The sequence below is a fragment of the Lichenostomus cassidix genome, chromosome 1 (assembly GCF_008360975.1).
Source record: "Lichenostomus cassidix isolate B80296 chromosome 1, HeHo_3.0, whole genome shotgun sequence".
NCBI classification, from domain to species: domain Eukaryota; kingdom Metazoa; phylum Chordata; class Aves; order Passeriformes; family Meliphagidae; genus Lichenostomus; species Lichenostomus cassidix.
Window position 1 is genome coordinate 113378885 of NC_139479.1, and position 8432 is coordinate 113387316.

The 8432-nt window shown below is 59.2% G+C and overlaps 1 protein-coding gene across 1 annotated transcript; it reads right to left on the reverse strand.

The window, feature by feature from the left end:
• Positions 1–5840: 5840 nt before the first annotated feature.
• On the reverse strand, positions 5841–8033 carry TPBGL (trophoblast glycoprotein like). The gene has a single exon (XM_085077554.1). The coding sequence runs from the start codon at positions 7851–7853 to the stop codon at positions 6780–6782; it is 1074 nt and encodes a 357-aa protein (XP_084933680.1). The 5' UTR covers positions 7854–8033; the 3' UTR covers positions 5841–6779.
• Positions 8034–8432: the final 399 nt, after the last annotated feature.

An 8432-nucleotide genomic window follows, 5' to 3' on the forward strand; every position in this document is an offset into this window, starting at 1 on the left:
TCACCACGATTCTTTTACTACACATACTCTTTATCTCGACTTGTTTCTCTCTCCTCAGACAGTTTTTTCTGCTCTCACCCTCACCCTCTTAAGAAACAGTCTCTGGACTCACCCCCCTTCACTCTTTCCAAACCAGCAACAGAGCTGGGGGCAGGGTGAGAGGAGTCTTCTGGTCAGTCTGATCAGGGAGAAGGGGTCCCTACTTAGCCAGGGGTCTTTCCCACGAGAGACAGTCCTCTGGGAACTTCTTTGGCATGGGTCCAATCTCATGAGCAACATCCTGCCCAAATTTTGCTGCAATGTGAGTCTTTTTGTCCATAAGGTGCTGTGCAGACTCTCCTGAGCTGAGGCCAGGCTGCTTCCATCCCAGGAGCAAGGCCTATCTCTCCCAGTCAAGGCCTTTGCAGTTTTAACTCTTAGATGAGACTCCCACTGGTTCACAGTTTTTTCCAGGCATCCCCCTGCTCCTCTGGTGTGGGCTGTGGGTGGATTTCTGCACCCCTGTAGACTCCATGGGCTGCAGGGGACCTCCTTGGCAATCTCCATGCTGTTCTCCCTCACATATTTTCATTTCCACCTCTACCTCCTCCAACTACAAAGAAATGAAAGAAGTGCGTACCTTCTTTGTTTTAAGTATGTTTTCACAGAGGCGTAACCAGCACCTCTAATTAGCCCACACTTGGCCGGCAGCATGTCCATCACCTTCAGAGCCATCAGAGATTGGCTCTGCTGGACTTGATGTAAAAACTTCTAGAACTTTCACTCAGGACACACAGGAGCCATCTTTGTGCCACTCCTCATTCCTCAGACACCTCCCCAGGCCTACCACAACAGCTTCTGAGGGGTATAAATTTTTCCTAGATTTTAAAAATACTTTACTGATGTTTTAGGCCAATCAAAACCACCACAGCACGGGGTAAAGGAAGAGGGAAGATGACCCTCTGTGGTGTTTTAGCTGCCCAGGGGAGTTGCCCAGGAGCTGCCTGGGGTTCCCTTACCTGCCTCACCCCATCCCAAGCTCTGGGGGTTTGTTCCCTGCATGTGGACATGCCTGGTGTTATTCCCTGGTTCAGCACTTTGTGTGCCCTCTCTGCCAGGCTGCTGAAGTTATGAGGGATTTCAGCTCGCCTTTCCTTGCAGGAAGTGTTTGTGTGAAATTCTGTCACCAGGGCAGGGTGGGATGTGTGTGCTGCTTTAGGAAGCACCTGGATGGGCTCTAATTTTAAATTGATACAGTTACCACTTTGTTTTGTCTTCCCTCCCCCCTTTTATGCTCTTCCCAACTCAGAGAGGGGGCTTCTTGCATGGTGACACTTGGGTGGTTACAGTCCAGCTTGATTCCCTTTGCTCAAGAGTGGATTTGAAGTATCTCAAGTTGCATCGTTCTCCTTGCCTGGAATCTTGGGGAGTTCTGGATCTGTACTCCTGTTTACCTAATGTCTGTTCTGTAAAACTAGGGCATATTACAAAATGCAGAGTGAGAATTTGCACTTTTCTGAAGAGTTTGTGTATTGCTATGTGGATTTAGCTGAATGAAGTGTTATAAGTAATAAAATATTCCCTTCATAGTCTTAACTGTGTCTTGAGCCAAACACTTTTGCCCTAAAAGCTGACCTGGGCTGAGGAATCTCCATGTGCCACTTGGATAAGGGCTGGGAACAAGAGGCTGTTCAGAGCCTCCTCCTTTTGATGGCACTGAGCTACCTCCTGAAGGTGGAAGGTGTTCCTAGGGCTGAGGGGATGGCTCTGACCTGGAGGGCTGGGGGTGAAGCTGCTTCAGGAAAAGCAGCAGCTTGGGAAGGAGCAGGCAAAGGGAGAGAGAAGCAGTCCTGGGTCCCTTTGGTGATGGCTGCAGGCTCTGGGGGGTGCCCGTGTGTCCCTCGGTGTGGGGACAGTCCCAGGCCAGGCTGGGCCCTGGGGGGCTCAGGGTTGGAGTCCAGAGCAGTGGTATGCACCTGCACAGAGAGGGGGACCTTGGGACTGGGATCTGCTGCCCTTGACATTTCTCCAGGGACAGCCTCCTCAGGGCTGCTGGGAGCAGTTCGGGGGAGCACAGCATCTCCTGGAGGCTCCAGGGCCCCTCTGTGCTGCTGGCAGAGCACCAGGACCCAGGGACATACGGCTGGGAGCAGCCAGGGTCGCGGGAAGCTGATGAGTCCTGGCAGGCAGCAGTGCCTGGCTTCACATTCAGGTCTTGTGAATTTAAATGTTAATTTAGGAACTAAATTAATTACCAATGTGCCAAGCCCAGCCTGCGTGGGCTGTCCCTTGGGCTCGGCTCTCCGCAGGCTCCTGAGGCAGCGCCGCAGCCAGTCCCTCCTGGATTCATCCTGCTTGGCTTCTTCTTGCTGTGGGAGGGACCCATCCTGGCTGGGCAGAGCAGCATCTCTGAGGCTGAGGAGCCTGAACAATTAGAAGTGATGAAGATCATCTAAAAATAGGGATTTGTAAATGTCAGACTGGTGAGAGGTTGGGGAATGTGCTGGGAGGATGGAGCAGCTCCACAGCACTCTGTGCCTGTGTGACCTAATGCAGGATGAGGGACCAGCATTGCTCTGCCCCAGGCTGATCCTGGCTCCCTGAGAGATACCCAAACCCCCCAGAACAGGCTGACGTGGATCATCCTGGACACCCAGCACCAGAGGCCTTCTCTGTGCTGTTTTATCCTGACAGGAGCTGCAGAAGATCCCAGCTCTGCTTTGGATGGGAGACATGGTGGGAGACACCAGGCTCTCAGCATGTTATTTTCCACTGGCTTTTGATGGGAGAAAACTTCAGCGAAGGCCTGAGGCACCAGGGGATGATCCCAGCCTCAGGAATTGGGTGATGTGCTGCCAAAAACACCTCAGAGATGTTCTGGTTCCCCTCTCTGTGCAGATGATGGGAGCCTGGTGGCACAGGGACACCCAGCAGATGTTATCCCCTCTGTCACCTCAGCCCCTGCCAGCTTCTCCCTCATCCCCAGGATCCCACCTGTCCCCAACGCGCCAAATGCTTGCTCAAGACAGCTGGGAACAGAGGTTTATTTGGAAAAATAATCCAGATTTGGGCAGATTAGTGCAAACACGTCCTTCCCCATCTGTCTGGGTGGTGCTGTGCCAGCTCCCCAAGGGGCTGCCCGGAGCCAAGCTTTGAGAAAACACACAGCTCTGCTCATTCCAGGGGCTCTGACCTGCCCCTTGAGCTCCCTGGCCAAGCTGCGTCCCCAGCCCCTGTCCCTCGGTAAAGAACTCCCATCTCACAAAAATATCCCAGCCTGCCTAATTAGAAGCATCCATAGATAAATAGGAGGAATCCTCATTACTCCCAGTTTCTTTGGCAGGGCACAGGAGCCACCTCTGAACCAGAGGAAGGACAAACAGAGCACTGTCCTGGGTGTAGAGGTCCCAAAGCTGTTTCAAGTGAACCCTGCCGAGGACTGAAACCCTTTTCTGTGTTATTTTTTTCCTGTGCAAACCCTTTCCTGCTGTCAGGAACTCGACCCTGCTTTGTTGGTGCCTCAGTTGCCCCAAGGCATGAGGGTAACATCCCCCTCTTGCTCTTCCTCAAGGAATAAATGAAAAGCAGAGGGGTATTTTTTCTCCCTCTGAAGGTTTGGGTTAATTCATGATTCCAGAAGAGGGGGATGAGGATGAAGGAGCCTGGTGTGAAGGTTCTCAGGGGATCCCTACCTGGATCATCCCTGCCAGGGAACATCTGAGCTTTGGAAAATAAGGAAGGAAAAGTGTTTCTGAAAGCCTGTGCTGCTTGCAAAGCACTGATGGCATTTCATATGCAGGGCATATAAATAGACATTTTTTGGCTTTTTTCCCCCCTCTGTTTCGGTGATGAGCCCCTGCAGGGGGCTCTGAGCATCCTTGGCTTGGCTCATATCATGGATGCTGTTTCTATCCTGCGTTTCCTTTGGCTCCAGGAGCCGCTGGGGTAACTTTCCACTCAGGCAGCAGCTCCCTGCTATGAACTTGGGACACTGGGAGGTCCACATTCCTTCCTGGAAAGGGACTGCATGCAAACGTGGTGGCAGCTGGGGTTCTCCAAACACAGGGCTGTCTTAGGGAACCCAAAATGCACATTTTGAGTCTCAGCTTGGTGACAAAGCCCTGACCCAGAGGTTCCCTAATCCTGCTCCTCTGTCATGTGTGGGGTATGCGCTGTGCAGAATAATATTGATGCTAACAAGCCACAGGAATTCTGCCCCCACAGCTGCTTCTCCACCCCCATCCTACCCCTTGCACGCACCTAAGGGGGCCTAGCATCCCTGGATGGGGATCCCTGGGGGCACAGCCAGGTCTCAGTGCACCCAGCATTGAGGGCGAGGATGCTCCGAACCTCTGGTGCCAAAAGGAGAAGTGCCCTCATCGCTGGGGACCGAAAGCCACCACCTCCCTCCCTCCGGCCCCAGGAAAAGCTGGAGCAGCCAGCTGCCCTCGCCAGCACCCTTTCAGAGAAAGGGCTGCAGGGCCAGGGAGCGTTTGGCCACTTTTCCGTTTGCCTGGGGGTGATTTCCTTCCCGTTATCTATCGCCAGAGCCTGGCGGCTGCTGCCAGACGGGTGCTCTGTTCCCTGCTCCCTGTTCCAACAACCCGTCTGCCCGCAGAGCTCTCCAGCCTTCTCCCTGCTCCAGTCAGTTTCGCCAGGCTTTCCCAGCTCCGTCCCCACCAGTGGATGCTGCACCCCGGCAGGTACAGCTGGGACGTGCTCTGCCAGATGTGCAAATCCACCCTGCAGCCCCTTCTTTTGCTCAGGGGCTGCGTTCTGGCTGCACTGGGGTGGGAAACCGAGAGAGGAGGTGAGGAGGTGGATGAAGGTGAGGGCAGGCTGAGATTTCTCCCCTTGTAACTGATTGCCCACAAGCACCTATGGTGGGGGGAAAACCTCAGGAAAAGGTCTTCAAAATGCAACAAGTTTTCCAGATGAGCTGAGCCACGGGGATCTCAGGATTCCCGGGAACCAGGATAGAGTGGAGAACCAGCTCCCTGCTCAGCAGGACCAGCTCTGAGCATCCAGGAAAATAATTTTGACTCCCAGGGCTGCATCCCAACAGCACAGAGCCCAGCTGCAGGCTCTGCTTCTGCTCTCCTCTTCCAAGTGAGCCACCTCGATACTGTGATTTCAAGAGGAGGAAGTTCAAAGGGAAAAAATGCAAAGGATCCTGCATCAGGCTGCACCGTTCCCAGAGCCTCCGGGCATGCCTGGGATGGAAATATCTGTGCTTTGCAACTGGCAGCTGAGTCCACAGGCACCCAGGCTCAGGGAACGCAACTCCCACCAAACTCTCACTCACACAGCCAGCACGGCAGGCACCAGCTGCTCCCGAGCATCCCCCAACACCCGGCAAAGCCTGGCGCTGGCCCCAGCACGGCTGGATGCAGCCCTGCTCCTCACCCTGCTCGCCTTGCCTCTCTCAGCCTCCCGCTGTGGAGAAAGGCAAACGCACACGGATCAAAACGCAACACTTCAGTTTCCATCCCAGCAGCGAAACTCAGCACTTTAAGATGCTTCCCTTAGGGAAGTGCCGCAGCCCCGCAGCCAGAGATGCTCAGTGCTCTGGCACCTCATGAATTACACACCAAACCACCCGGGAGAGAAAAATTGCTTTAGAAAACTGTTACCTGGATAGTTTTCCCGAGCCCCTGCGCTGCTGCCAGGGAAAGATGATGCCTAGCAGAGCCTGATGTCTGTGCACAAGCCACGCAAAGCATCTCGGCATCCCTGGCCACCAAACCAGCTCAGGAAAAGAAGTTTCTAAGCACCGATGAAAATACACAGGAGCCCAGAGCTCCATTCCTCTGGCAAACCAACCACAATAACTTCGCCTCAGCCACGGGGGTATTCGGAAATCGTTTGCAAGGAGCTTTATAGAAAATAGACGATGGAGTGGGTGCAGCTTTCAATATATTTGCTCTAGGATATAACAGGCACTAAAGCAAACACGGGCAGGCGAATTAGGGCGGGAGCTTCTGCTTCGCTCGTTTTAAATTACAAAGTGCCGAGACAGCCAAGTCTACGCTACATTCTAGAGTCAAAGGGCTGCCCCCGCGTGCCCCGGGGAACATGCACGCAGCCGGCGGAGGCGTTTCCTACAGCTGCATCGCCTTGTGCCTGGAACGAGCTGGAAATGTCATCGAACGAAACGAAATGGATAAACGGGCTCGGAAAAGCACGTCGCTTCTCGGGGGGAACAGCTGGATGGCGTGCTTTCCTTTTTGCAGCGAAAGGAAATGGAGAAAAAAAAAAATCGAGTTAAACTTTGCACCTGTCAGATAGAAATCTAATAGGAAAGAGAGCTGTACACGGTGTAAGTCAAGTCCAGGCTCCAGGAAGGTCCAGGAGGACAGTTTCAGGTATTGCCCGCGGTTTCCCGGGATGCGCCAAGCGAACACCGAGGTGCGATGCCGAGCATCCCGCATGCGGAGCTGGGCAGGGAGCGGCGTGGGAAGCGCTTCCCAGCCCTCCCGGGAGCGCCGGGGCTGCGCACGGCAGCACCCCACCGCGGGGCCGAGCCGGAGCTTCCCCTCACCGGGGAATGGGGATGGCCACCGGGATGGGGAGCGCTCCGGCCTCGTGCCCGGCGGGAACCGGCGCTGCGGAGAGGGCCGGGCGGGAGAGCGCTCCGGAGCCCGGCAGGGAGGGTCACCCCGCTCGGGTGCGCCCAGCGCTCACCCCCGAGGCCGGCTGCTGCTCGGAGCCCGGCTTTCTGCGCTGCCGCGGCGAGGGGATGGACGGGCCGGGGCGAGGCGGAGGCGTCGAGGGGCGGCTGGGCGGTGCCGGCGCTGCCGTCAGAGGCCGGGGGTGCCCACGGCGGCGGCGCAGCGCGGATCGGAGTCCTGCTCGTAGCGGTAGTGGTAGCCCTCCATCTGGTCGCGGCACGCTTCGCGTAGGTTGTGCAGCCAGCGCTTGATGCCGCGGCGGTTCAGGTAGAGCACCATGAGGAAGACGATGCCGATGAGCGCCAGCACGATGCCGAAGAACACGTAGGAGGCCGTCTCGAGCTGCCCGGGCTCGCCGCCCTCGCCGCGGGCGCAGGCCAGCGCCTCGGGCCGCAGGCGGAGCAGGGCCGTTCCCCTCAGCGCGGGCGGAGCGGCGCAGCGCAGGCTGCGGGCGTCGAGCACTCGGGCGGGCGCGGCGCGCAGCCAGGCCAGGAAGGCGCGCAGGCCGCAGTCGCAGCTCAGCGGGTTGGCGCCCAGGCTCAGGCGCAGCCCCCGCAGCTCGGGCGCGTCCAGGCCGCGCAGCTCGGCGGCCGCCAGCCGCTGCAGGGAGTTGTTCCGCAGGTCCAGCTCCTCCAGGCCGGGCGGCAGCAGCGCGGCCGGCAGCGCCCGCAGAGCGTTGCCCGCCAGCTCCAGGCGCCGCAGGGTGAGGTTGCGCACGGCCACGGCGAGCTGCTCCTCGAGCGGGGCAGCCAGCAGCGCCTGGTTCAGCTGCAGCGTGCTCAGCAGCGGCACCCCGGCGAAGGCGCCCGCGGCCACCGAGAGCAGCGGGTTGTGGCTCAGGTCAAGGGTGCGCAGCGCGGGCAGGCCCTGCAGGGCCATGTCCTCGATGGTGTGGATGTTGTCGTGGCGCAGGCGGAGCAGGCGGAGGTCGAGCAGCGGGCGGGCGGCGAAGGCGCCGCGGGCCAGGACGCTCAGGTTGCTGCCGGCGATGCTGAGGTTTTGGACGGCGGCCGGCAGCTCCCTCGGGGGCTCCTCCAGCCTCTCGTAGCGGCACTGCACCAGCTCCGGGGTGGCCACGCAGTAGCAGGCGGAGGGGCAGGCGGCGGGGGCGGCGGCGGGGGGCACGGCCAGCGGCAGCAGGGCGAGCCCCAGCCAGGGCAGCCAGCGCCCGCCGCCCGCCGCCCGCGCCTGCCTGCGGGCCATGCTGCCGGCGCGGGCATGCAGGGCGGGGGGACGCGGGCCGGGCTGCGGGGGGACGCGGGGACGCAGGGGGGTCGCTCCTGCCTCGCCGCAGCCCCCCTGGGGCCGAGTGCCTCCGGCGCCGCGCCCGCTCTCGGCGGCTCTGCCGGCAGCGCCGGGCGCGCCGCTGCCCAATTCGGCCCGGGGGGGTGGAAGGGGAGGAGAGCGAGGAGGAGGAGAAGGAGGAGGAGGAAGAAGAGAAAGGGACGGGTTGGGGCTGCCCGGCGCTGCGGGATGGGCTGGGGAGCGCCGCGGGCAGCGGCCGTCGGGGGGAGCTGAGCCGGGCTCGGCTGAGCGGGGCTCGGCACCGAACCCACCGAGCCCCCGCCGCGGGCTCCTGGGGGCTGCACGGGGCTGGCGCGGTCCCCTTCCCGCGCGAGGAGGGATTAGGGGACGCCACGATCTCCATCGCGCCCGGGGAGGATTTCCCAACAAGGTGGGAGTCGGGGGGCTGCTGCGGTGTGTCCCCCCGCAGCCTGGGGTGGGAACGGGGGCTGTCACCGTGTCTTTCCATCCCGGGGAGGATTTGGGGAATTGCCTCAG